Consider the following 27,665-nt stretch of genomic DNA (forward strand, 5'->3'; position numbering starts at 1 on the left):
AACAGCTGAGCACATTCCTTTTACTCAGCTGGAACTCCTTCTCCAAGGTAGGAGCATGTGACCAAGCTAGACCAGTCAAATTCTTCACCCTGGAATAGAAATATGATTACAATGACCTATCGATCAAAGATTGTTGGAGCCTATTGTTCTGCCAGTGGTACCCGGATGAAACTGTCCATTGGTTTCTGCTCCCTAGACCCCTGCAGAGCCTGGATTCCTATCTTTTCTGAGGCTTTGTTAGTCCAGTTTTCCTTCAATTCTGTTAGCCACAATTGGTTTCTTTTGCTGGAAACCAAAGAATCCACATTACTGGATACTAGAGGGCTTCCCACGTGCTAGGGACAATACAAAGGGCTCTACACGCATCATTTCATTTAACTTCAGTACAACCAGATGCCAGAGGTAGCAAGTTATGAACCTATCTTACAGATAAGAAAACTGAGAAATAGAGATGTAAAGTCAACTTCCCCAAGCCATACAGGTAGAAAGTGGTGGAGCCATGATTCAAACTAAGGCCTTCCAGACTTCAAAGTTCATATTTCAAACCAGTATGATAGGATGCTTTCCTACAATAACAATCACAATGAAGTATAAAATGTACACAATGCCATGGGGCCCAAGGGAGGAATGCCATTAAATCAGCTTATGAATCAAGAGGGAGAAGGCTGCCAAACTGAAATCCAGAGGACTAAGTGTCACAGGACACGGTGTACCCTCAGACAATTGAGCCGAGTCTTAAAGAATGCATGAGTTCACCAGGTAACGAAGGTTGGAAGAGCATTCCAGGGAGAGGGCATATTAGCCAGACCTCTTGCTAGTCTTCAAGAATTTAACAGACCATATGCAGGGAGTTGGGTGGCTTAGCACCAAATCAACTTGTGGCTTGTCCAATTCTCCACAGATACCTTTGTACTAGAAATTGGGTTCCTCTTGCTTCTGAAGCTCAGGTCCCCGACTATATCCTAGTTCCAGTAAACAGGTCCCTATCTTGTTTCCCACTACTTTCTGGCGATCCGCCCTGTTGCCTTCTACCTTTCTGCCTGGGGATCCGATTACCTGCTCTCTGAATCCACAATCCCATCTCTCCCTCAAGGGAGCCACTGTAATGACTTTATATTTATAGAGGGTATGAACAGTACGTACATATGGTCCTCCGGGACAATGCCTCCCCAGGAGCACCTATCAACACGTACCATGAACTGAAAACAAAATCTAGGGCTTCTTAATGAAATGAAACGGACTATCCCAGACATAAAATAAAGACCTTTTGTTTCAGCCCTTTTATGGCAAAAGGATATTGTTTCCCTTCTGCGTGCTTACTGTGAGTGATTTCACTAAGATTTTGCGAAGTCAAAGCCCACGGTTCAATTTTCAGCCTCTAAACAAACCCAGGCTTTTGGGTTAGGCATATGTTTTGGAGACAGACCTCACACAACTTCACAAGTGTAATTTCTTGAGAATTTGCCTTCTTGAGAAGAGGTTTTGTCTCTGCTTTTCGTGTTCCTCCCATTAGCATTTCCCCCCCTTTCTTGATGGGACAGGTGTTCACCTAACCGATCATCGGTGATAACAGAACATCAGCCTCAACGATATGACATAATTGGCTTGGAGGAGGGGCAGGCCTGTCAGCGAGATGACAATACACGTGTGTCGAAAAGCAGAAGACTCTGGTTGTTTGGGATGGGCTGTCCTTTAATGGTCACTGCCACGTAGTGGCCCATGTTTTCCTCCAATGGCATTTATTCATCATGCTCAAAAGTCAACACCACAGGGAATTCCCTGGTGGTCCAGTGGTTAGGACTCTGAACTTTCACTGCCACAGCCTGGGTTCAATCCCTGGTCAGGGAACTAAGATCCCACAAGCTGCATGGTGTGGCCAAAAAAAAAAGAAAAGGAAAAAAAAAAGTCAACACCACAGAGTTGGGGAGATAACTAGGATAAGTCCAGCCCTAACACTGATCCAGCTGCTTGGCTTCTCCGTGCTTCCCTTTCCTTACTTGCCTCCACACCAGAGACATGAGAGAGATTTTCAACTTAGCTTAGTGGGTGGCATGTATTTCAGCGGTCAATGAGCGGTGGTGATTATTACTATGTTATTATTATCTGCCTACCAGGGGGTCTATAACAGAAGGTGCACACTTCGCTGGGAACCTCTCTAAAACTTCAGCTGTAACAACAAGAATGGAAATTCCAGTTACCTTTCCTAAGCTCTTTCTCTCAAGGAAGCAACATGCTACAAAGGTGTCCATTTTGACAGAATGGGAAACCACTCTGAAACGAATATTCTTCTGACCACTTTATCTCCCCAACTGAGTATATTTTCTTTGTTTTCCAGAATCTTTGCTATGTCTGAGCGATAGCATCAAAGAAGGCGAATTGGGCAAGAATGACTCAATTATTTCGCATTCTGAACAATGCTGACTTGGTGACTGGCGTCCCATAAGGGCTGCATTCAAACGCCTCGTTCCAGGTTTCATTCAGTTACTGTGGGTAATTTTAGGCACTCATTGCAGCCACCTGCCTAAGTAGATTTCTATCAGGTCCTAATCCACATCCCGAGCAGGGAGAGCTGTATTTATTGCTTGTAATGACCCTGCAACCTCATAGTCCTGCTTTATAATGGACGCTGAAGACAGCGGTATAATTTAAGTGTATTTCATTTTCTCCAAACGACGATGCACAACTTCTGAGAGTCCCATATGTTCCCGTTCATCTCTGGGAGGGGTGCACTCTTGGAGGATTCCCCAAGGGAAGAATTATTTGCTTCTACAATGTGCTCCCCTGCCAGGAAAACTCTGCCTCACTTCCGAATTTCCAGGCATCCCAAGGAGAACTAGAGAGGGCCCTCCAGGTGTGAGCCTGTAGAAACCTGCCCTGCCGCTCCTCTCCCACATTGTGACTCTTTCTGAGTTCTCCAGGGAAGAGCTGGAGGCCCAGGAGGGTAAGGGCCTCGCTGTGACCTGTCTGAACAGGGAGGGAGTCTTTTGCCCCAGGCAACGTCAAGTGTTAGGGTCCCGTGGTGAATTCCAAGCGCTTGCTTCAAACTGCAAAATAGCCTGCTCCCGTCCACCATGAGCAAAGTAGGGACAGATGTTCTGAGAAGGAGACAGGAAGAGGCAGGAGAGGTTAAGTTTTCAGGGAGGGGATGGCTGGGACTAGTGAATGATGGAGACAAATGATGAAATCTTCCACCCAGTGCAAAAGTGAGTGGGTCAGACCCAAGCCAGACAGTCTCCAAACTTCCATATTCAGTAGCCGTATATCACATTAAGGAATTTTTTACCCATTGAACATGTGGTTGAGGCAGCCTCTGTTAATTACATCATAAAAATGGTTAACATTTATTGAGGGTCTTCGTTACATGTTAACATGCATAATCCTCCAACAACCCTGTGTATTACCACAAGCTCCTATTCCATTTTCTAGGTGAGGAAAGAGGCCCACAGAGGATGCCAAAGGCCACACAGGTAATACACGGGAGAGTTAGGGTTAGAACCCAAGAGCAATGCTAAAGCATTGGTTCTTAAGGGATGGAGTGAAGTGCATCTGGCCATGTTGAAGACATTTTTTTGATTGTCCTGACTTGGAGAGTGTTCCTGGCATCTCATGGGTAGAGGCCAGGGGTGCTGCAAACATCCTACAGAACAGCATGGCTCCCTTCAGTGAAGAATTCCCTGGCCCCAGAATTCCCTGGCGGTCCAGTGGTTAGGACTTTGCGCTTCCACTGCAGGGGGACACGGGTTCGATCCCTGGTCAGGGAACTAAGATTCCACATGCTACACAGTGTGGCCAAAAAAAAAAAATTACTTGGCCCCAAATGTCAATAGTACTGCTACTGAGAAACCGTGCATTAAAGGCCAAGCATTGAACTTCTGTACCCTACAGCCTTGTCACCCATCATAATACTAATGCTTTCCTTCTGCCCTTTTGATGTCACCCTGAGGACAGATTACAGAAAAGACTGAGCAGATTCCCATAAACACTGTCTGATATGTGATTGGGGAGCACACAGAAATATAATCCTGTAAGAAACTGGAATCGGGGGCTTCCCTGGTGGCACAGTGGTTAAGAATCTGCCTGCCAATGCAAGGGACACGGGTTCGAGCCCTGGTCCGGGAAGATCCCACAAGCCGTGGAGCAACTAAGCCCGTGCGCCACAACTACTGAGCCTGTGGTCTAGAGCCTGCGAGCCACAACTACTGAGACTGCATTCCACAACTACTGAAGCCCGCGTGCCTAGAGCCCGTGCTCCACAACAAGAGAAGCCACCACAATGAGAAGCCCGCGCACCGCAACGAAGAGTAGCCCCCGCTCGCCACAACTAGAGAAAGCCCGCGTGCAGCAACGAAGACCCAACGCAGCCAAAAATAATAAAATAAATAACAATAATAATAATAAAATAAATTAGAAACTGGAATCGGGATTGAGTTTTGAAGGATTCTGTGTCTTTCTGGAACTCTCATATGGATCAGGATGGTGACTCCTCAAAGACGAAGGCCCCTTACCACCTGCCTGGAAGTTCAAGAATGGGTTAGGCCAGGAGGTCATGGTCAATATTAAGGCAACTAACAGACTTTTTCCCCAGGTTCTGGGATATCGTTCAGATGGAAGTGTGGTGGCGTGCAAAGAGCTCTGGCTAACTCACACATCTGCCTCAGATACCTCTGCTGGGCCCAAAGTAGGAGAAATCCGTTATTTCTCGGTGCTTTTTAATCACATTCCTCTGGGAAGAGGTGAACTTTCCTGTCCTCTCCTTATTGTAAATTACCTACTCTTTGATAGCTCTAAAATAACTCACGGCTACCCAGTCACAAACATTTTACCTTTTCTTCATTTTATCACTCTTCACACTCGCGTTTTTTAAAAATTGCTTAATACGTTCATCGTAGGAAAAAATATATATAGACAAACAAAAGTCATTCCCACAATCATTCTACTCAGAGATAAATTACTGTTAACATTTTAAACTTTTTTCCTACTCATATCTTTTTTTTTTTTTTTTAATTTATTTATTTATTTATGGCTGTGTTGGGTCTTCGTTTCTGTGCGAGGGCTTTCTCTAGTTGTGGCAAGCGGGGGCCAGTCTTCATCGCGGTGCGCGGGCCTCTCACTGTCGCGGCCTCTCTTGTTGCGGAGCACAGGTTCCAGACGCACAGGCTCAGTAATTGTGGCTCACGGGCCCAGCCGCTCCGCGGCATGTGGGATCTTCCCAGACCAGGGCTCGAACCCGTGTCCCCTGCATTGGCAGGCAGACTCCCAACCACTGTGCCACCAGGGAAGCCCTCCTACTCATATCTTTTACTTAAGTGCCATCCTGTGGTCTGCTTCTTTCCCCTAGAATATACTGGGAACTTCTTTCTATATCAATAAATCTATTTCTTCACCAGAATCTTTACCTGTTGGGTTGTATTTCATATATTTGTCTTTCTTAAAAAAATCAGGTGGAATGATGTGGACCCACGAGTTGTAGTCATAATGCTTCCTTGAGTTAAACTCTTTCTAAAGGCCGAACGTTCCAGAACCAGGCCAAAGGGTGCTTAAAAGACTGAAAAAAGTCTTTCAAAGGCTCTGTGTTTGCAGCAACTTTGACAGAAAGTTAGTAGTCTTTCCCCACATCTCCTACTAGGACTCTCCACACGTGGCGAATTCTCACCCCCAAGCGTCACAGACAGACAATACTTAGGGTACCTCTGAGTGGCCACTTACAGTCATGCGCATAGCAAAGGAGATTTGGAAATAGGAGGAAGAAGAGAGGGGAAGAGGAGAAGGAGGACCAGAAAGAAAAAAAAAGCAAGAGGTAGTCCGATGAATAAGGGGGGTAAAAGACCCAAGATCCTGGCTTTTTGTGGAGCTGGGTGGTACCAGCCAGAGCCACCTCGGCTTGCCCCCCCCCCCCCCGCGAGGGGATGGGAGCTTTTCCAATGAGGTCACCCGCAGTTCCCCTGCCACCCCCTGAGAATTAAATGCCTGTTTGCTCACTATCAAGCTTTTCAAATGCTTACATCTGGGCTGCATTACCAAAGAGGCCCATGTGTTTGTGGATGATAATTTACAGCAGCAGATAACAACGCCGGGGCTGGAGGAGTCCCCCAGCAGCCTGGGGGCGTTTGGACTCACAGGGAAACAGAGGATGGGTTAAATGAATTATGGTGCATAAATAAATTATGGGGCGTCTATACACATATATGTTACACACATAGTTAGTACATATCATTGAGATTTTATAACTAAAGCAAAGACAAAGGTTTAATCCTGAAGTTCATAAAGAGAGAACTAAGTGCATTCACCTTAAATGTTTTCTTCCTTCCATGCAGAAGCGGCATGTGTTTCTGAGCCGCTCCCTGCATCCTGGGGGATATGAACTTGGAGAAAAGTCTTTCCCTGCAAATCTGTAGAACCCCAGTGTTTAGCTCAGGAATCAATGAGACAATACAGGTCAAATATCTAACCCAGTGCCTGCCACAGGGTTAATGCTACATTTCAATAGAGAGGAAACTTTTGGAGAGCAAAACTGTATGGTATTTTTCTTTATCATAAATGCTACAATTAAAAAAATGACATTTTCTTATATTTGCATAATACTCTGCCAAGTTATTTTGTGTCCCCTGATCCCTTTTTAATTCACAACCAACTTGCCCAAGATCCCATTTACCGTCTCCAGCGCACGGTATCAGAATCTGGGCCAGGAATGCGGAGGTTTTGGGGGTTGGAGGGGTGACTGTTTAAAAATTTTCCTACAGTGATTCAGATAGGCAACTCCTCTCCTTCTGGGGGAGCTCTGAAATGCAATGCACCTTTTCATCTGATGTCTTTTATTACAGCGATCAATTGTTCACTGTAAAAATGCCATCACTTCCTGAAACCATCTTCATTGTTGGCATTTGGATATTTTAAGCTTTATTTATTTATTTATTTATTTATTTAGGCCTTGCCTCGCGGCTTGCGAGATCTTAGTTTGCCAACCAGGGACTGAACCCGGGCCCCGGCAGTGAAAGCACTGAGTCCTAACCACTGGACCGCCAGGGAATTCCCCTACATTTGGATATTTTTAATTGTTAGCAATGAAACTAACAGTGACTCACATCCACATCACGCGTTACTTCTGTGGGGAATCCTCTCCCCTTGTGTGCTAACTCCTCAGCACGTACACACCTCGGTGTCCGCGAGGGAGCGACTCCGAGTTCCAGGGCATGCAGCAGTACTTGCTGACGGGAAAGGCAATGACCCCGATATCAAAAGAGACCGAGCCGAACCCCTCGAAGCGGCCGCTGCCCTCTCGGAGTCTTCGCCAACTATTTTTGCAGAATGGAAACAGACTGTAATCCCATGGAGCTGAGCAGTGTGTCAGCATTTGAAGAAGATGCAGAGCTTAATGGCTTTGAAGGAACTGATATGAAAGACATGAGGCTGGAAGCTGAAGCAGTTGTAAACGATGTTCTCTTTGCTGTTAACACCATGTTTGTCTCAAAAACCCTGCACTGTGCAGACGATGTGGCCTATATCAATGTGGAAACAAGAGAAAGGAATAGATACTGCCTGGAGCTCACTGAAGCCGGGCTCAGGGTGGTAGGTTATGCTTTCGCCCAGGTGGATGATCATTTACAGACTCCCTGCCATGAAACAGTCTACTCCTTGTTGGATACACTCAGCCCTGCCTACCGGGAAGTATTTGGAAATGCGCTCCTTCAAAGACTGGAAGCTTTGAAAAGGGATGAACAGTCATGACTCAGTTTTTTCCTGTTAGAGAGGCCGCTGCTGGTACACAATGTTGACCTAAAGCTTGAAATTCTTCCAGATGGTCATAGTAGAAAAGGCATCTTTGATTTTGTGTCTTTATCATTGTTTGCTTCACATTTAGGCTTTTGATTGAGAACTTTATTGACTAATGAATCGTCTTTCTTAGTTTGTGATTCATTAAGGAAATCCTGAGGCCATTGCTGTGACACCGTCATTAAGACATTCAAATTTCTTCATATAGTATCTCTGGCATTCTGAAAACCTAATCAGTATTTCATTCTCTTATTGCAGGACTTTGATGCTGCCAGCACTGTCTCTTACATAGGAAACTCTAGATTTGCACAGTAATATAGGAAATAAACTAACTTCAAACTTTGATTCAGCTTGCTAAATCAGGGGTTTGCTACTAGCTTGGACTGACTTTGTAGTAATTATTTTTGCTACTAGCCTTACTGGAAACAAATTATCAACTAGTTTCCCCTGCACAAATTTTGAAATTCACTGCTTCATGTAATCTATTTATATTATTAATATGGACTGATAAAGATGAGTTAATTCTATATTACGTAGCTAGTATTACGTGAAGAACAGGTACTGAAATAGTACTGTATTCCTGTTTGCAACAGCCAGCCAAGTAAGAGGACAAACCGTTAGCAAATGAATGCAACAATTACTTGTTTCCAAGATATTTAAGCACATAAGCAAATACAGGAACAGGCTCCATTCTTTTCCTAACAAAAAGCATCTTCAGTGTGTGTGATTTAAAAGAAAAAAGACTCTGATTTCCTAGAAAACAGTATTTTGGCCTGTGTTGATTCTTATTATGAATGTTTGTTTACATAATGTACAGTATATATTCAGAAAGTATTTTTGCTTCAACGTTTCCTTTCTATGATGTAGCGCTTTGGTATTCCCACAGCACCCCTCCTTCCCCAACAGATGTACAGTGTTTTGTCTCAGTGCTAAATCTGCAATGTCATATGAGTGCATCGTATGGGTTTGAAACCAAAGGATGAATGAAGCATTCAGAGACTTAATATTTGAAAAATGGAGACTGTATTTTATATTTTATTGCAGGTACTAATATTTATAAAAATAAACTATACCATGCTGCTACATGTTTTCAAGTACATGTTGAATAATAAGGATTGGGGAGTTGTTTTTTTAATACTAGTCTAAAGCAGCAGCTATAGAAATGTTGAACTAAAATTCCACATCTGGACACACCTTCATAATTTGTCATTTGAAGACTTTTTAAAATCATTATTAAATAATAGGTACTTTTAGGCTCTGAAGATCATGTAGACCAGAGCAAGTTAAAAGTTTGGTTTGGGTCACTATTCATTGTCAGAGTTTATTGGAATGCTTAAATTATGTTTGATAAATGAACATTCATCCTCAGCTTTATTTTCAGATGCTGAAGTGTTTGGGTAATGAAGTCTAACTTCAGGTTGAACTTTCTCATGCTTAATCTCAGGCTAAATGTAAAGGATATTTGTAAAGTCTGAATAAAATTCTGTTTACTAATTTTGAGTTAAGTATAAAGAAAAGTGATTGTATGTTTAAAAATTGAAAGCGTTCATTTTGCGATAAATGTTTGATTCCGAGAGATTCTGTTTCCATTTTTGAATTCTGTATTGTTCCATTTTGGTGTGAAGTGATTTGCTCTTTTTATTACTATGAAAGAGCAACAGAGAGAGAAGACATTAATAAAACTACACATATCAAAACCTCCAAAAAAAAAAAAAAAAAGAGACCATGTGTATTTCTAGAGGCCTCTATGGTGACCACATGTCCAAATACAATCAAATGCTCTTTGGTTCTATTCTTCAATGACTCAAAAGTGTTGTCACTCCAGGCAACCTGGGGGTGGTGGGGTGGTGGTGGTGATGTCTGCTATGATGTGAGTATCACCGGCAGTCCTGTTTTCTTAAAAGAGGAGGCTAGAGACCCTCTGAGAGGCCACTGACGTCACTGGGGGTGGCCACAGTCCCATTTGTGAGACCTCCAAAGAACTGCAATCCACTCGCTGACCTCTGTCAGTTCACTTAATTCCTTGGTGTGTGCTTTTGCTCTATCATTTCCTTAATTAAATTGGAGAAACAACAAGTCCTTAATTGGAATAATAACAAAGACTATTATGACCTCACCGTACTGTTGGGAAGAAGAATTAAATGAATAATTAAAAACTCTATAAGGGCTTTTAAACATGGAAGTAGTTCAGGGAAAGTAAAGCTAAGTGATTACGGGACACTCGTGAGATAAGCGCTGAAACTCACAAACAGGCAGCAGGCAACTCCGGAATCCCAGGAACTCGCTTTGGAATGACAGGGCCGCCTTATGAATGACTGTACAGAAGGGAAGACACAGCTTTCTCCCCTGGCATTTTGAGACCAAAAATAGACCAGATAGTAGTGGTCAAAGAACTAGAACACAAATCTGCTGACTAAATAAATGGCACTGAGTAGTTAGGCTACAGAAGCACTACATATGTGCCCAAAGATGAAAGTGTAAAGATGTTAACTGCCAGCTGCATCTTAATAAAGTCACTGGAAACAGCCTAAATGCTTAATAGTAGCCTGGATAGCTAAATTATGGAAGTGCAAAGAAATAAAGTAGATTTCTATATACCCAAGGAAAGATCTCCAGGTTAAAAAAAAAAAAAGTAAGTCACCAAACAACTTATCAGCCTTACTTTTCTCTAAGAAGGGGAGTGAACTGGGGATAAAGTGAGGGAGCAGCCTGGTGGAGAGTAATTCTTCCTTTTCACTCTATACTTTCATAAAGTTTGAAATGTTTACAGTGATAATTCTTTGTGAAAAAAGACTGATTATGTTGAGCAATTTTCCCTACATAATAAGAGATGAAAGCTTCTCTATTCTCTGACCCCTGCTTAATTACTAATATACATTTTTTGCTATTGCTGCTGTTCTGTGTTTGTCTTTTTCTCCATTTCCATGGACACAAGCACTCATATCACACTCTTTCCAGGAAACTCCTACGTTTTTCTGTAGGATTTCTGTGTACTTTTCCATACATGCTACGCTCCTGGACAAATCACCATTATGCTACCTCCTTCCTGGGTTTTAAAAATGTGACTTCTGTTGGTAAGAAAAAAATTCTAAACAAGATTTCAGAGCAAAAAGCAAAAAACAAATTGGGGGCTGTCAACGCTTTATTTACTTCATAAGGAGCAGCCTCTATCCACAATCACCATCAATTCATGTTAAAAAGAGACTTAAAAAGAAAAGGACAATCAGGACATCTTATCACACTTTTGGATTACAGGGAGCATAAAGAAGTAAAAAAAAAAAGAAACAAGTGTTTGTGGAAATTGACATGATTTTGTCAGGTAAACATACTATAACCAAACCCCACCCTGCCCCAAAGAAAGACAAAAAGCCTCCACCATCATGTCATAAAACAAAGCATAGTTCAACATCCAAAAAATAACATAAGCTCAGAATTTAGGGTCCATTCTTTACGTTAATCCAGCTTTGTGAAAACATATTTAGATTTATGGGAAATCTCCTACCTTAGCTTATTTTATCATATTTGGCTTCAGACCAGGAAGACAAAATTTATCATGAAAATATATCAAATTCAGGATGGTGGGGAGAGGGGCTAGTACATAGGAAGGGGCTTTCAGCAAAACTGGTGACGTTTTATTTCTTAAGCTAGGTAAGGAACATGGGCATCACTCTTTATAACATTTTATTATCTTAGAGTGTGAATAATTAATGTGAAAAAATATTTCCATCATCGGCTGGCTTCAAGAAATCACTGATTTAGTTGAACATATCCATTGCAGGAGGAAATAACTGAGGCCAATAAGTATGGTTAAGTGACTTGCTCAGAGAACAAATCAAGGATTCCTTCCCAGCAGTCTCTTCAGGAAAGCAGAATTCAGATTTCTCTACTGTTAAGATAATTCTTTCCATGAGCATTTGTTTGCATTTTATTGTCTATTCCAATTAAGGTGTGAAACTGTATAAAATTCAATTATTTCCATAGTCTCTAGAAAACATTCCTACATAAAATGTAATAGTAAATGTTTGCTATATTTCAAATTATAAAAATCTAGATGTTGAGTCAGAAACAGGTTTATGTATTAAAATATATTACATACGTTTTTCAGCTTTAAATGGATTCAAGGGGCTTTGAGAACTAAAGGAAGGTGATTCTATACTTCATCTTCAAAGGAAACAGTTCTACACAGTATCTATGTTAACATGTTCCCCAGACTAAGACAGCAGCGAATCTCTTTCATGTAATCATTTTTTGATCGGTCCCTTCTTTTTTTAAATTCTCTGACTCTGATCACCACGAATTTTTTTTTTCTAAAAAAAAAAAAAAAGAGGCAGGTGGTGATGGTAGATGTGTCTCTGGTTACATACCTCACAGAAAAGTGCAAAACGGTTGGGCCTGGTTTCTTGGGCAAATCGTGGTCAAGAACTCGGTGGTCTAACTGTAGCCAGTTCTGCTGACCTCTGTAAGAGTAAAACAAAACAAAACAAAACAAGAAAGATTAAACAGAAACCCAGAGAAAGGTTTAATAAACACTGTGTTGGCAGAGCAGTGCAGTTAACAGTTATTCTCACACATTAATGGTAGGAGTATAACCTGTTACAACCAGTGATGAGGCCAATTTGGCAATTTCTATCAAAATTACAAAAGCACCTGCCTCTGAACCAGCATTGTCATTTCTGGGAGTTAATCAGGATAAACCTGCACATGTGGAAAATAGCCTATGTATAAAGCCACTCACTGTAGCACTGTTTGCAGCAGCAAAAAGGCTCACAACAACCTAAAAATCGAACAGGGTATTGTTTAAAAAAACGAATTTAAACAGCAATGAAACACTATGCAGCCATACCAAAGATCAAGGGTATCTTTACAAACTTATTGTGAACAATTTTCAAAATACGGTGTTAAATGAAAAAGCAAGATGCGTAACAGTGAGTATAATATATTGCCATTTTTTTAAGTTAAAAAAAGAAGAGCTAGACATATGTGCATTTATATGTATAAAAATATCTCAGAGAGGATACATCATGAAATGAACAAGAAACTGAAAACACTGGCTGCCTTTGGAGATAAAAATCTAGGTGACATTAAACATATTAATCCTTAAATTCTTATTAAATATAAAATCTGAAATATTTTAGATAGTCAAGAAGGGAAAAACTCTTCTTTTAATGAAAACAGACAGACACAGATAACAATACTACAGCTTTTATAAAAATATGGGGTCGACACACTACTATGTATAGAACAGATAACTAATAAGAACCTACGGAATAGCACAGGGAACTCTATTCAATACTCTGTAATGACCTGTATGGGAATAGAATCTAAAAAAGAGTAGATATATGTGTATGTATAACTGACTCACTTTGTTGTACAGCAGAAACTAAAACAACATTGTAAATCAACTAGACTCTAATAAAAAAATTAATTAAAAGATAAAAATAAAAATATGGGGTCAAATACTTTCTGGGGGCTGTTTTTGGATATATATTACGGAATCCCTAACATTTAAGCATGTATTTGTTGATTCATTCAAGGGCTTCACTAAATTCATGGGTATAAACATTCTCCTGAAATTGTGACCTGAGGGATGGAAGAATTGAGACATTGTGGCTGGGGATTGTTTATGTGACTTTTCCAAGATTGTCTCACTACTTGATCCATTTTAGATTGTAAATTCCCAAAAGGCAGAGACTCCATTTGCTTGCTTACACAAAACTTAAGAACATGCTGATAGCGGGGGGATGTCAAATTATACCCAAACCTATAATGGTTAAGAAGACATTTTCCAACCTATTTTGGTCTTTGAGTAAATAATTTTTTTAAAAATCAGAAAACTCTAACCTGTATTTATTATAAAGCAGATAGGAAATGTGAGTAATAATAATAATAATAGCAGCTAATCTTTATTGAGCAACTACTTAGTGCCAACCAAGCTGGTACTTTTTTTATATATTAATACTATATTTTACAATTAGTCTGCAAAGAAAAGTGGCAGAGCTGGGATTTGAACCCAAGACTTTGGATACAGGAGAAAATGAGATTAGAGGGTTGAATCAGCTTTCTTTTTTTAATTTTTGTTTTATTGTAGTAAGAACTCTTACCATGAGATTTACCCTCTTAATAAGTTTTTTTTTTTAAACATCTTTATTGGAGTATAATTGCTTTACAATGGTGTGTTAGTTTCTGCTTTATAACAAAGTGAATCAGCTATACATATACATATATCCCCGTATCTCTTCCCTCTTGCATCTCCCTCCCTCCCACCCTCCCCATCCCACCCCTCTAGGTGGTCACAAAGCACTGAGCTGATCTCCCTGTGCTATGCGGCTGCTTCCCACTAGCTATCTGTTTTACATTTGGTAGTGTATATATGTCCATGCCACTCTCTCACTTTGTCCCAGCTTACCCTTCCCCCTCCCCGTGTCCTCAAGTCCATTCTCTAGTAGGTCTGCGTCTTTCTTCATGACCTTTTTTTTTTTTTTTTTTAGATTCCATATATATGTGTTAGCATACGGTATTTGTTTTTCTCTTTCTGACTTACTTCACTCTGTATGACAGACTCTAGGTCCATTCACCTCACTACAAATAACTCAATTTCGTTTCCTTTTATGTCTGAGTAATATTCCATTGTATATATGTGCCACATCTTCTTTATCCATTCATCTGTCAATGGACACTTAGGTTGCTTCCATGTCCTGGCTATTGTAAATAGAGCTGCAATGAACACCGGGGTACATGACTCTTTTTGAATTATGGTTTTCTAAGGTTATATGCTCAGTAGTGGGATTGCTGGGTCATATGGTAGTTCTATCTTTAGTTTTTTAAGGAAGCTCCATACTGTTCTCCATAGTGGCTGTATCAATTTACATTCCCACCAACAGTGCAAGAGGGTTCCCTTTTCTCCACACCCTCTCCAGCATTCATTGTTTGTAGATTTTCTGATGATGGCCATTCTGATTGGTGTGAGGTGATACCTCACTGTAGTTTTGATTTGCATTTCTCTAATGATTAGTGATGTTGAGCATCCTTTCATGTGTTTGTTGGCAATATGTATATCTTCTTTGGAGAAACGTCTGTTTAGGTCTTCTACCCATTTTTGGATTGGGTTGTTTGTGTTTTTGATATTGAGCTGCATAAGCTGCTTATAAATTTTGGAGACTAATCCTTTGTCAGTTGCTTCATTTGCAAATATTTTCTCCCATTCTGAGGGTTGTTTTTTCATCTTGTTTATGGTTTCCTTTGCTGTGAAAAAGTCTTTAAGTTTCATTAGGTACCATTTATTTATTTCTGTTTTTATTTCCATTTCTCTAGGAAGTGGGTCAAAAAGGATCTTGCTGTGATTTATGTCTAAGAGTGTTCTGCCTATGTTTTCCTCTAAGAGTTTGATAGTGTCTGGCCTTACATTTTAGTCTTTAATCCATTTGAGTTTATTTTTGTGTATGGTCTTAGGGAGTGTTCTAATTTCATTCTTTTACATGTTGCTGTCCAGTTTTCACAGCACCACTTATTGAAGAGGCTGTCTTTTCTCCATTGTATATTCTTGCGTCCTTTATCAAAAATAAGGCAACCATATGTGCGTGGGCTTATCTCTGGGCTTTCTATCCTGTTCCATTGATCTATATTTCTGTTTTTGTGCCAGTACCATACTGTCTTGATTACTGTAGCTTTGTAGTACAGTCTGAAGTCAGGGAGCGTGATTCCTCCAGCTCCATTTTTCTTTCTCAAGATTGCATTGGCTATTTGGGGTCTTTTGTGTTTCCATACAAATAGTGAAATTTTTTGTTCTAGTTCTGTGAAAAATGCCATTGGTAGTTTGATAGGGATTGCATTGAATCTGTAGATTGCTTTGGGTAGTATAGTCATTTTCACAATGTTGATTCTTCCAATCCGAGAACATGGTATATCTCTCCATCTATTTGTATCATCTTTAATTTCTTTCATCAGTGACTTACAGTTTTCTGCATATAGGTGTTTTGTCTCCTTAGGTAGGTTCATTCCTAGGTATTTTATTCTTTTTGTTGCAATGGTAAATAGGAGTGTTTCCTAGATTTCACTTTCAGATTTTTCATCGTTAGTGTATAGGAATGCAAGAGATTTCTCGGCATTACTTTTATATCCTGCTACTTTAACAAATTCATTGAATAACTCTAGTAGTTTTCTGGTAGCATCTTTAGGATTCTCTATGTATAGTATCATGTCATCTGCAAACAGTGACAGCTTTACTTTTTCTTTTCCAATTTGGATGGATTATTTATTTATTTATTTATTTATTTATTTATTTACTTATGGCTGTGTTGGGTCTTCGTTGCTATGCGCAGGCTTTCTTTAGTTGCAGCGAGCGGGGGCTACTCTTCATTGAGGTGTATGGGTTTCTCATTGCTGTGGCTTCTCTTGCTGAGCACAGACTCCAGGCACGTGGGCTTCAGTAGTTGTGGCTCATGGGCTTCAGTAGTTGTGGCTCGCGGGCTCTAGAACACAGGCTCAGCAGTTCTGGCACATGGGCTTATTAGCTGCTCCATGGCATGTGGGATCTTCCCGGACCAGGACTTGAACCCATGTCCCCTGCATTGGCAGGTGGATTCTCAACCACTGCGCCACCAGGGAAGCCCTGGATTCCTTTTATTTCTTTTTCTTCTCCGATTGCTGTGGCTAAAACTTCCAAAACAATGTTGAATAATAGTGGTGAGAGTGGGTAACCTTGTCTTGTTCCTGATCTTAGTGGAAATGGTTTCAGTTTTTCACCACTGAGGGCGATGTTGGCTTTATGGCCTTTATTATGTTGAGGTAAGTTCCCTCTATGCCTACTTTCTGGAGGGTTTTTTTATCATAAATGGGTGTTGAATACTGTCAAAAGCTTTTTCTGCACCTATTGAGATGATCATATGGTTTTTGTTCTTCAATTTATTAATATGGTTTAACACATTGATTGATTTGCGTATACTGAAGAATCCTTGCATTCCTGGGATAAATCCCACTTGATCATGGTGTATGATCCTTTTAATGTGCTGTTGGATTCTGTTTGCGAGTATTTTGTTGAGGATTTTTGCATCTATGTTCATCAGTGATATTGGCCTGTAGTTTTCTTTCTTTGTGACATCTTTGTCCGGTTTTGGTATCAGGGTGATGGTGGCCTCGTAGAATGAGTTTGGGAGTGTTCCTCCCTCTGCTATATTTTGGAAGAGTTTGAGAAGGATGGGTGTTAGGTCTTCTCTAAATGTTTGATAGAATTCGCCTGTGAAGTCATCTGGTCCTGGACTTTTGTTTGTTGGAAGATTTTTAATCACAATTTCAATTTCAGTGCTTGTGATTGGTCTGTTCATATTTTCTATTTCTTCCTGTTCAGTCTTGGAAGGTTGTGCTTTTCTAAGAATTTGTCCATTTCTTCCAGGTTGTCCATTTTATTGGCATAGAGTTGCTTGTAGTAATCTCTCATGATCCTTGTATTTCTGCAGTGTCAGTGGTTACTTCTCCTTTTTCATTTCTAATTCTATTGATTTGAGTCTTCTCCCTTTTTTTCTTGATGAGTCTGGCTAATGGTTTATCAATTTTGTTTATCTTCTCAAAGAACCAGCTGTTAGTTTTATTGATATTTGCTATTGTTTCCTTCATTTCTTTTTCATTTATTTCTGATCTGATCTTTATGATTTCTTTCCTTCTGCTAACTTTGGGGCTTTTTTGTTCTTCTTTCTCTAATTGCTTTAGGTGTAAGGTTAGGTTGTTTATTTGAGATGTTTCTTGTTTCTTAAGGTAGGATTGGATTGCTATAAACTTCCCTCTTAGAACTGCTTTTGCTGCAGCGCATAGATTTTGGGTGATCGTGTTTTCATTGTCATTTGTTTCTAGGTATTTTTTGGTTTCCTCTTTGATTTCTTCAGTGATCTCTTGATTATTAAGTAGTGTATTGTTTAGCCTCCATGTCTTTGTATTTTTTACAGATCTTTTCCTGTAATTGATATCTAGTCTCATAGTGTTGTGCTCAGAAAAGATACTTGATACGATTTCAATTTTCTTAAATTTACCAAGGCTTGATATGTGACCCCAGATATCATCTATCCTGGAGAATGTTCCATGAACACTTGAGAAGAAAGTGTATTCTGTTGTTTTTGGATGGAATGTCCTATAAATATCAATTAAGTCCATCTTGTTTAATGTATCATTTAAAGCTTGTGTTTCCTTATTTATTTTCATTTTGGATGATCTGTCCATTAGTGAAAGTGGGGTGTTAAAGTCCCCTACTATGATTGTGTTACTGTCAATTTCCCCTTTTATGGCTGTAAGCATTTGCCTTAGGTATCGAGGTGCTCCTATGTTGGGTGCATAAATATTTACAATTGTTATATCTTCTTCTTGGATTGATCCCTTGATCATTATGTAGTGTCCTTCTTTGTCTCTTGTAATAGTCTTTGTTTTAAAGTCTATTTTGCCTGATATGAGAATTGCTACCCCAGCTTTCTTCTGATTTCCATTTGTATGGAATATCTTTTTCCATCCCCTCACTTTCCTTCTGTATGTGTCCCTAGGTCTGAAGTGGGTCTCTTGTAGACAGCATATATACGGGTCTTGTTTTTGTATCCATTCAGCCAGTCTATGTCTTTTGGTTGGAGCATTTAATCCATTTACATTTAAGGTAATTATCGATATGTATGTTCTTATTGCCATTTTCTTAATTGTTTTGGGTTTGTTATTGTAGGTCTTTTCCTTCTCTGTGTTTCCTGCCTAGAGGAGTTCCTTTAGCATTTGTTGTAAAGCTGGTTTGGTGGTGCTGAATTCTCTTAGCTTTTGCTTATCTGTAAAGGTTTTAATTTCTCTGTCGAATCTGAATGAGATCCTTGCTGGGTAGAGTAATCTTGGTTGTAGGTTTTTCTCCTTCATCACTTTAAATATGTCCTGCCACTCCCTTCTGGCTTGCAGAGTTTCTGCTGAAAGATCAGGTGTTAACCTTATGGGGATTCCCTTGTATGTTATTTGTTGTTTTTCCCTTGCTGCTTTTAATATTTTTTCTTTGTATTTAATTTTTGATAGTTTGATTAATATGTGTCTTGGCGTGTTTCTCCTTGGATTTATCCTATATGGGACTCTCTTCACTTCCTGGACTTGATTAACTATTTCCTTTCCCATATTAGGGAAGTTTTCAACTTTAATCTCTTCAAATATTTTCTCAATCCCTTTCTTTTCCTCTTCTTCTTCTGTGAACCCTATAATTCGAATGTTGGTGCATTTAATGTTGTCCAAGAGGTCTCTGAGACTGTCCTCAATTCTTTTCATTCTTTTTTCTTTATTCTGCTCTGCAGTAGTTATTTCCACTATTTTATCTTCCAGGTCACTTATCCGTTCTTCTGCCTCAGTTATTCTGCTATTCATTCCTTCTAGAGAAGTTTTAATTTCATTTATTGTTTTGTTCTTCATTGTTTGTTTGCTCTTTAGTTCTTCTAGGTCCTTGTTACACATTTCTTGTATTTTCTCCATTCTATTTCCAAGATTTTGGATCATCTTTACTATCATTATTCTGAATTCTTTTTCAGGTAGACTGCCTATTTCCTCTTCATTTGCTTGGTCTGGTGGGTTTTTACCTTGCTGCTTCATCTGCTGTGTGTTTCTCTGTCTTCTCATTTTGCTTAACTTGCTGTGTTTGGGGTCTCCTTTTAGCAGGCTGCAGGTTTGTAGTTCCCGTTGTTTTTGGTGTCTGTCCCCAGTGGCTAAGGTTGGTTCAGTGGGTTGTGTAGGCTTCCTGGTGGAGGGGACTAGTGCCTGTGTTCTGGTGGATGAGGCTGGATCTTGTCTTTCTGGTAGGCAGGTCCACGTCTGGTGGTGTGCTTTGGGGTGTCTGTGGCCTTATTATGATCTTAGGCAGCCTCTCTGCTAATGGGTGGGGTTGTGTTCATGTCTTGCTAGTTGTTTGGCATAAGGTGTCCAGCACTGTAGCTTGTTGGTCGTTGAGTGGAGCTGGGTCTTGGCGTTGAGATGGAGATCTCTGGGAGATTTTCGCCATTTGATATTATGTGGCGCTGGGAGGTCTCTTGTGGACCAGTGTCCTGAAGTTGGCTCTCCCACCTGAGAGGCACAGCCCTGACGCCTGGCTGGAGCACCAAGAGCCTTTCATCCACATGGCTCAGAATAAAAGGGAGAAAAAATAGAAAGAAAGAAAGAAGGTAAGATAAAATAAAATAGTTATTAAAATTAAAAATAAATTATTAAGAAAAAAAATAAAAAAAAAACAAAAAAAACGGACAGACAGAACCCTAGGACAAATGGTAAAAGCAAAAGTATACAGACAAAATCACACACAGAAGTATACACATACACACTCACAAAAAGAGAAAAAGGGAAAAAATATATATATATCTTTGCTCCCAAAGTCCACCTCCTCAATTTGGGGTGATTCGTTTTCTGTTCAGGTATTCCACAGATGCAGGCACATCCAGTTGATTGTGGAGATTTAATCCACTGCTCCTGAGGCTGCTGGGAGAAATTTCCCTTTCTCTTCTTTGTTCGCACAGCTCCCGGGGTTCAGCTTTGGATTTGGACCTGCCTCTGCCTGTAGATCGCCTGAGGGCGTCTGTTCTTCGCTCACACAGGACGGGGTTAAAGGAGCAGCTGAGTTGGGGGCTCTGGCTCACTCAGGCCGGGGGGAGGGAGGGGTACGGATGTGGGGCAAGCCTGCGGTGGCAGAGGCCGGCATGACGTTGCACCAGCCTGAGGCGCACCGTGCGTTCTCCCGGGTAAGTTGTCCCTGGATCATGGGACCCTGGCAGTGGTGGGCTGCACCGGCTCCCGGGAGGGGAGGTGTGGAGAGTGACCTGTGCTCGCACACAGGCTTCTTGGTGGCGGCAGCAGCAGCCTTAGCGTCTCATGCCCGTCTCTGGGGTCCGCGCTGATAGCCGCGGCTCGCGCCCGTCTCTGGAGCTCGTTTAGGCGGCGCTCTGAATCCCCTCCCCTCACGCACCAGGAAACAAAGAGGCAAGAAAAAGTCTCTTGCCTGTTCGGCAGCTCCAGACCTTTTCCCAGACTCCCTCCCGGCTAGCTGTGGCGCACTAGCCCCTTCAGGCTGTGTTCACGCCACCAACGCCAGTCCTCTCCCTGGGATCCGACCGAAGCCCGAGCCTCAGCTCCCAGCCCCGCCCGCCCTGGCGGCTGAGCAGACAAGCCTCTCGGGCTGGTGAGTGCTGCTCAGCGCCGAGCCTCTGTGCGGGAATCTCTCCGCTTTGCCCTCCGCACCCCTGTGGCTGCGCTCTCCTCCGTGGCTTTGAAGCTTCCCCGCCGCCACCCCCCATCTCTGCCCGTGAACGGGCTTCCTAGTGTGTGGAAACCTTTCCTCCTTTACAGCTCCCTCCCACTGGTGCAGGTCCCATCCCTATTCTTTTGTCTCTGTTTTTTCTTTTTTCTTTTGCCCTACCCGGGTATGTGGGGAGTTTCTTGCCTTTGGGGAGGTCTGAGGTCTTCTGCCAGCGTTCAGCAGGTGTTCTGAAGGAGCTGTTCCACATGTAGATGTATTTCTGATGTATTTGTGGGGAGGAAGGTCATCTCCACGTCTTACTCTTCCGCCATCTTGAAGCTCCTCCTTCTGAATCAGCTTTTATAATAACTTTTGGCTTGATTTCTGTCATTTACCAGTCTTTTTTAAAATTTATTTTTTATTTTGTCACTTACTAGTTTCAACATAGGAAAAAAGTGTGTCTTTATTTCTGTAATTATTAGATGAGACTTCCGATAACTGTCTCTAGCTTTCCTTGTAGGAATATTATCAAGATAAATAAGTTGATATAAGTGACATTAAGGAAAGGTTCATAGAATTACTGCTTTTGTGGGTAAAAAATATATAAGGATAGGGGACTAGAAGTTAAAAGATTCTTACACTGTATTTGATCAAGTTTAGGATGGCACTGATTTGAAGACATACCCCAATTTCACAGATGCTCAAATGTATGTCTGAAATACATTAAGTATTGTATAGTATTCAAAAGTTTTCTTAGAGAAAATGAGACTAATTTTGAATTATCTTTTTTGCTTTTACTTAGGAAGATGTGGCATCATTTAAGAAGCATAATGTATATTTACATGAACTTGTGTGAAATGATGTCCAAGAATGCAGCAAGTTGTATAATAACATGTAGAGCATAAATCAGTTATATTAACCACAGAAGACACTCAAATACTATTATATATTAACGAAAATTCTTAGAATTCTTAGATACACTTCTGGAGGGATACAGAGCAAATTGCTACAATCAAAAGACAGCAGCTTCAACTATGATATTAAGTGTTTTTATAAGAAGATATTCATGTAAAAGTAATACAAAAATAAGTTTTTAGAAAATAAAAATTACAAATTAGATTTTTAAAAATCTACCCATAATTTCACCAACAGGATGAAGTTAGAAGAACAAAAATGTGAAAATTACCCTTAACTCTATCATTGAGATATATTCCAGGTTAACATGCTGTTTTCTAGCCTTTGAGAGTAAAATGAGATCAAAAAGCACTTATTCCTTATAACCTACTTTTCTCAAGTTTTTCCATCAGCAAATGGGACAGATCTAATCAATACCTCAAAAAGACAGTTGAATTTACACATTGACCTCTATCAGCTGTGTTAGCCCACTATGAAGCAAGCGTCCTTTTTGGCTAGAATTGTATCAGTCAAAGGTCGATCATCTCAGGCCCACTGGATGGAACGCTGATCAAAAATCCCAATTGTGTTGTGAAACCTATTTGTTATTTCTGAATAAACAAAGCTCATCCAGCAAATCCTTTCAAAACAAGGAAAGGAAAAAAATGTCAAGTGGGAACCATTATGGGGAACAGAGTGCTGCCTTAGGAGGGTCGTGACTGCCCTCTAGGGGTAAAGGCTCGCCCTGCACACAGAACACCAGAAGACACGTGGGCGTGAGCTTAGGAATTCTGTCCCCTCCCTCTAATAGGACCACCAGTTTGTTTTTGTTGGTCACCATTACTACTTTTATCATGTAACCGCATGATTCCATTTTTCCATTTCTCTTCTTGGCCCGTGGAGTAGGATACAGACAGTGGCTAGTTTCATTGACAAAATGTCCCCTCTGCTTTGCCTTACTCTATTTGGAGAAGTTCACCAAAGGCAAAGAGCTGATGTGGCATCTAGGCTGGAAAATGCAATTCAGACAGCATCCTGGGAGGGATCCGACTAAGTGGTTTTATGGGGGCGGGGGAAGGGGAGTGCCGAAAGAAAATACTTTCCAAAAATATTTACCAGACAAGAAAAAGAACTAAGCCTGTGACCAAGACATTCCAAGGAGACACCCTTTGACAGAAGCAATTTTCCAGACCTGTTCCCCAGAAAGGTGGAAATGGCCAATTCCCACTCCCCCCTCCAAGAGCCCAGCTCATACTTCTTCTAAAAATAAACACAGCTAGAGCCAGAAGACACCTTCTAAACTGATCATAATTCAAAAACAGACTCTGCTGTCATTTGCAGGGGAGTGCACGAAGGACATTTTGGAGCCAGGCTTCTTGGAAAGGCTATAAGCATTGACCGATGTCACTAAAGAAGACAGCTAGAGGAGGGACTTCAGTGAGACATTCTTCTTCCAACAGAGTATTTAGAAAGAAATCATCCCAAGGCACACGATGGGGAAAGCGGCCCAAGTCAGGAAAGGAAATCATTCATATTATGTATTCCTTACTTTCTGAAGAGAAGGTCCTACAGTCTGAACACTTGATGTATGCCCCCTCTGGTTACGTTCACCTGGGTTTGGAGCTTTCCCAAAAGCCTGCCATGTGGCCAGGACTCTTTTCCAGCCTACCGTGAACCTTACAGCCTGGGACATTTGCAAGACCACAGTCATTAATCATGTCACTCCCCTGCAGAACATCCTTCAGGGGCCTTCGTGTGCCTTCTGCATCTACATGACTCTCCGGGCTCACCTGTGCGTTTGTCCTTCTTATATCTTAATCCACGCTCAGGCCAGTTTCCTAGCCACTGGGCAGATGTACCGTGTTCATGACCATGTCCATGCACTGGTGCACAAAATGACTTTTCCCTGGAATGCCGGCTCCCCTCCCCACTACCTAAGGTCTAAGTACCCTCCCAATTACCCTCCTGTGTGGCTTCCCACCCAAGTCCTCCTTCAGCCTCCTTCAGAGCACACCTTCCTGCCATGACTACGAACAACAGGATGTTGTGTGCGTGGGCTCTGCATACCCTACCTGTTTAATAGTATAATACTATGACCCTATTATGTACCTTATATAGTACTTATTATTTTGGTGCCATTATTATGCCCACTGTACAGATGAGAAAACCTGAGTGTCAGAGATATTAAGTCTAAGATCTCATAGCTACCAAGCTTCTATGATGTCCACCCTGCCTCCCTCTCAACCTTTATCTTGTACCACTTTTCCTCTTACTCTCTCTATTGAAGACATACTGGCTTTTTTTTTTTTCGTTCTCAAAAAAAACCCCAAAAAACCAAAGTCAAGCTTATTCTCACCTGAGAGTATTTCCACCCGCTTTAGTTAGAAATTAGATTAGTTGGGAAAGCCGCCCCGACTTCTGCAGAACTGGTTCTTGCTTTTTATTATACATCACCTTTTAGAAGCCATCCTGGTCCACCCTGTCTAAAACTGCACCACCCCACCCCCGTTTTCTTGATCATGGCCTCTTGTTTCATGTTCTTCAAAGCACTTGTCATTTCTGGTATCTTCTCATTTATCTTTTTTTTTTTTTAATATTTATTTATTTATTTATTTTGGCTACACTGGGTCTTAGTTGCAGCCTGCAGGACCTTTTAGTTGCAGCATGCAGACTCTTAGTTGTGGCATGTGGACTCTTTAGTTGCGGCATGCATGTGGGATCTAGTTCCCCAGCCAGGGATCAAACCCGGGCCCCCTGCATTGGGAGTGCAGAGTCTTACCTACTGGACCACCAGGGAAGTCCCTCATTTATCTATTTATTTACTTGTTCTACTGGAAGCTAGAACAAATGCCTTGCATTTAGTGGCACTCAAGAAATAACTGTTGAATGGATAAATTACTCTAATGTTCATGATTTTAGCCTCTATTTTATGTGACCTTTCCCTAAATTGTAGTGTTTGTGTACTTTTGGTTTTTACCATATAACTTAGCCATCCCGTATTTATGGTTTTAAGTCAATGCTGTTTGCTATGATTTCAGTCACATTCAGATTCAACCTGTATGTGTGTGTTTAATCACTGATTCTCATGAACTGGTTTTGTCTTTCCAGCTGGAGCCTGTGCTCAATGGACATCTGCGTTTCCTATTTCATCCAGCAGAGGACTGATCAGACAAGGTCTCAAACCGTTGTTGAGTGAACAGATAATTTTGTGATTCAGGATGAAGTGGGTGATGTGGAGTGCACTTTTTTCCTGCTTTGTTGAACTCCATTCAGGAAACATCTTGAGTCTGAAATCAAAGTTTTCAGGTTTTGCTATGTCTCCTGACAACTCAGCTGTCTGGGTTATTTTTGTTTGGTTTTTTTTGTTTGTTTTTTTTTGCCCAGCCCAAGTCCTGAGCCCACTGGCATTTCCAGAAGGTCCTAAGCTTGCAGCCCACCAAGGCTGGAAGTAATCAGCAGATACAAAGTGTTAAAAACAAATTAACCCCTTCCTGAGGTAATTTTCTGCCTGGTTAACATGAAGAATGGAAAAACATTTAAACTGAGAGAGTTATGGAAAGAATGCTGGCTGGGTGGTTGGCCAATATATTTTGTGTCTGGAACACGTTTTCTTGAATTTTAATATTTGAAGAGCTCTTTGCAAATTATCCCATAAAGGAGAAGAAATCATTTAATATATCAAGCTGCATATAACGTAGGCAAGTCAGGCTGCCATAAAGCACACACACACACACACACATACACACACACATGCAGAAAAGAGCTGGTAAGACTAAACACCTTTGCTTACACGGAGCTTTAAATTCTTGTGAATTCATTGTTATATACCTGTCTCATTTCAGAGAGGATTTCAATTGTTAAAAATATACACAATATCCACGTTAGCATTAAAAATGTAAGTAAAAGAAAAAAAAATGAGGGTTTCACAAAATGGGCCTAAGTGGAAGTTAGAAATTTCATCCAGCATTAAAGTATATACATATTTATTGGGTGGGCCACAAAATCGCCTTTAAACTTTCTTGCCACCAAATCCAAACATTAATTCAGTTTCAAGATATGAGTAGATGACACTAGCATTTCTATCCCTGATACGTAAGCTAAATAAGCAAGCACAACTGCATTCAAAGAAATGTGAAGACAGACTATCATCAAGAATAACAAACTCGGGCTTCCCTTGTGGCGCAGTGGTTGAGAGTCTGCCTGCCGATGCAGGGGACACGGGTTCGAGCCCTGGTCCGGGAAGATCCCACACGCCGCGGAGCAACTAGGCCCGTGAGCCACAACTACTGAGCCTGCGCGTCTGGAGCTGTGCTCCGCAACGAGAGGCCGCAACAGTGAGAGGCCCGCGCACCGCGATGAGGAGTGGTCCCCACTCGCCACAACTGGAGAAAGTCCTCGCACAGAAACGAAGAACCAACACAGTCAAAAATAAATAAATAAATAAATAAATTAAAAAAAAAAAAAAGAATAACAAACTCATTGCAACAAATTTCTAAGGCACCTGGGACAATGTTCTGAGTTCTTAGAATGATCAATATTCCCTTTCTTCTCCTTTTACCAGAGTTCTAAAGAAAAACCTGTATTAAAAAATCTTTAGCTAAGCAGGACATATTCTAATTCTTGGAGCATTCCCCTGCCCCTGCTTTTGCCAACTGAGAGTTATGCACATAGGTAACCCAGACAAAAGGTAAAAATATGAAAACACTTACGTGTCATCTGTAAATGTGATTCCAAAATACTCCTTTTCTTTCAGGTTGAAATGCGAAGCCACGAGGTCCAGCAACTCTCTTGATAAAAGTTTGGGCTGTTAAGATAAAAATATGATTAGAAAGAATTTGGTCCCCTCTCTCTCTCTTACTGCTACCACTTTCCTCTGTCCCAAACAGTTTAAAGCAGCCTTTGTTTGTCTGTTTTCGGACGCCCGTGCCCTTTTGCTGCTTAATCTACTATAGACCATTCTCTAAGGGGTCGGGAAGGGGAGGAAATGGGAACAGAGACCATCATTTTGATATATTTGCAATTCCGTCCAGCACCTTATTTTTTCCTCTAAAGTAAAAGTGTATTCACTAATGCATTGGTGTTTTGGAAAAAATGCTCTTTTATATATAGTATGGTGCTAGTGATCAAGACAAAGAATATTAAACACCGCCTAGATTGTAGGAATAACTCGGTTTGGTGACGGTCAACTGAAGAGGCTCAAGACCCAAAGGCTCAAGACTCAGAGAGAACTAACAACAACAACAACAACACAATAAGAATAATAGTGACTGTTTATTGTGCTGGACTCCTTCTACCCATTATTTCATTTTAATCCTTACAATGAGTCTATGAAGTAGGGTTCTTGCCATTTTATAGATGAGCCAACAAAGGCTAAGAGCAGTCAAGCACCTTGCTTGATGTTCCAGTTAGTTAAGGACCAGATTTGAACCCAGTTCTGCTCTGAATCCAAAGACTAAGCTTTTCACTTCTCTCCAGGGATGGAGTAATTGTATCCATTGTGCAGATCATCATCACCAGTACTTACGGGGCACCTCATTAGAGGAAGAATCTAGTCTATGAGCTTTTGGGAAGCACTGGCTCTGGTGGGAAGAAGCATGGTTTGGAATCAGCCAGAATGTCCAGAATGAGAGCGGACGGTGGACTTGCAGAGACTGGGGAAGGAAAGGGGGATTTGCAGGGAGGCATTCTAGGTGGACTTCTTTTGAACTTTGAGCCACACATTTTAGGGCTCATTATGGTAGTTTGAGGGTTGGATGTTTGTTGTTGGAGAAGAAAGAACAGTCATGAT

The 27,665-nt window shown here is 41.0% G+C and overlaps 2 protein-coding genes across 5 annotated transcripts in view; one reads left to right on the forward strand and one right to left on the reverse strand.

Annotated features, from left to right (window-relative positions):
* The window catches only part of FRMD4B (FERM domain containing 4B), a 347,737-nt gene that overhangs the window by 98,475 nt on the left and 221,597 nt on the right, over positions 1-27,665 (reverse strand). For all 4 annotated transcript variants that reach the window (XM_059940166.1, XM_059940162.1, XM_059940164.1 and 1 more), the window contains 2 exons: positions 26,587-26,681; positions 12,135-12,227 (listed from right to left, as the gene is read on the reverse strand). In XM_059940166.1, coding sequence (XP_059796149.1) covers positions 12,135-12,227; positions 26,587-26,681 — 188 coding nt within the window. The remainder of the gene's footprint in view (positions 1-12,134; positions 12,228-26,586; positions 26,682-27,665) is intronic.
* Positions 7,261-7,791, forward strand: LOC132374180 (GSK3B-interacting protein-like). The gene has a single exon (XM_059937705.1). The coding sequence runs from the start codon at positions 7,306-7,308 to the stop codon at positions 7,723-7,725; it is 420 nt and encodes a 139-aa protein (XP_059793688.1). The 5' UTR covers positions 7,261-7,305; the 3' UTR covers positions 7,726-7,791.

Source organism: Balaenoptera ricei, chromosome 11, assembly GCF_028023285.1.
Source record: "Balaenoptera ricei isolate mBalRic1 chromosome 11, mBalRic1.hap2, whole genome shotgun sequence".
NCBI lineage: Eukaryota > Metazoa > Chordata > Mammalia > Artiodactyla > Balaenopteridae > Balaenoptera > Balaenoptera ricei.

Coding starts and splice junctions, on each gene's coding strand:
- LOC132374180 (XM_059937705.1), top strand. CDS start 7,306: ATGGAAACAGACTGTAATCCCATGGAGCTGAGCAGTGTGTCAGCATTT.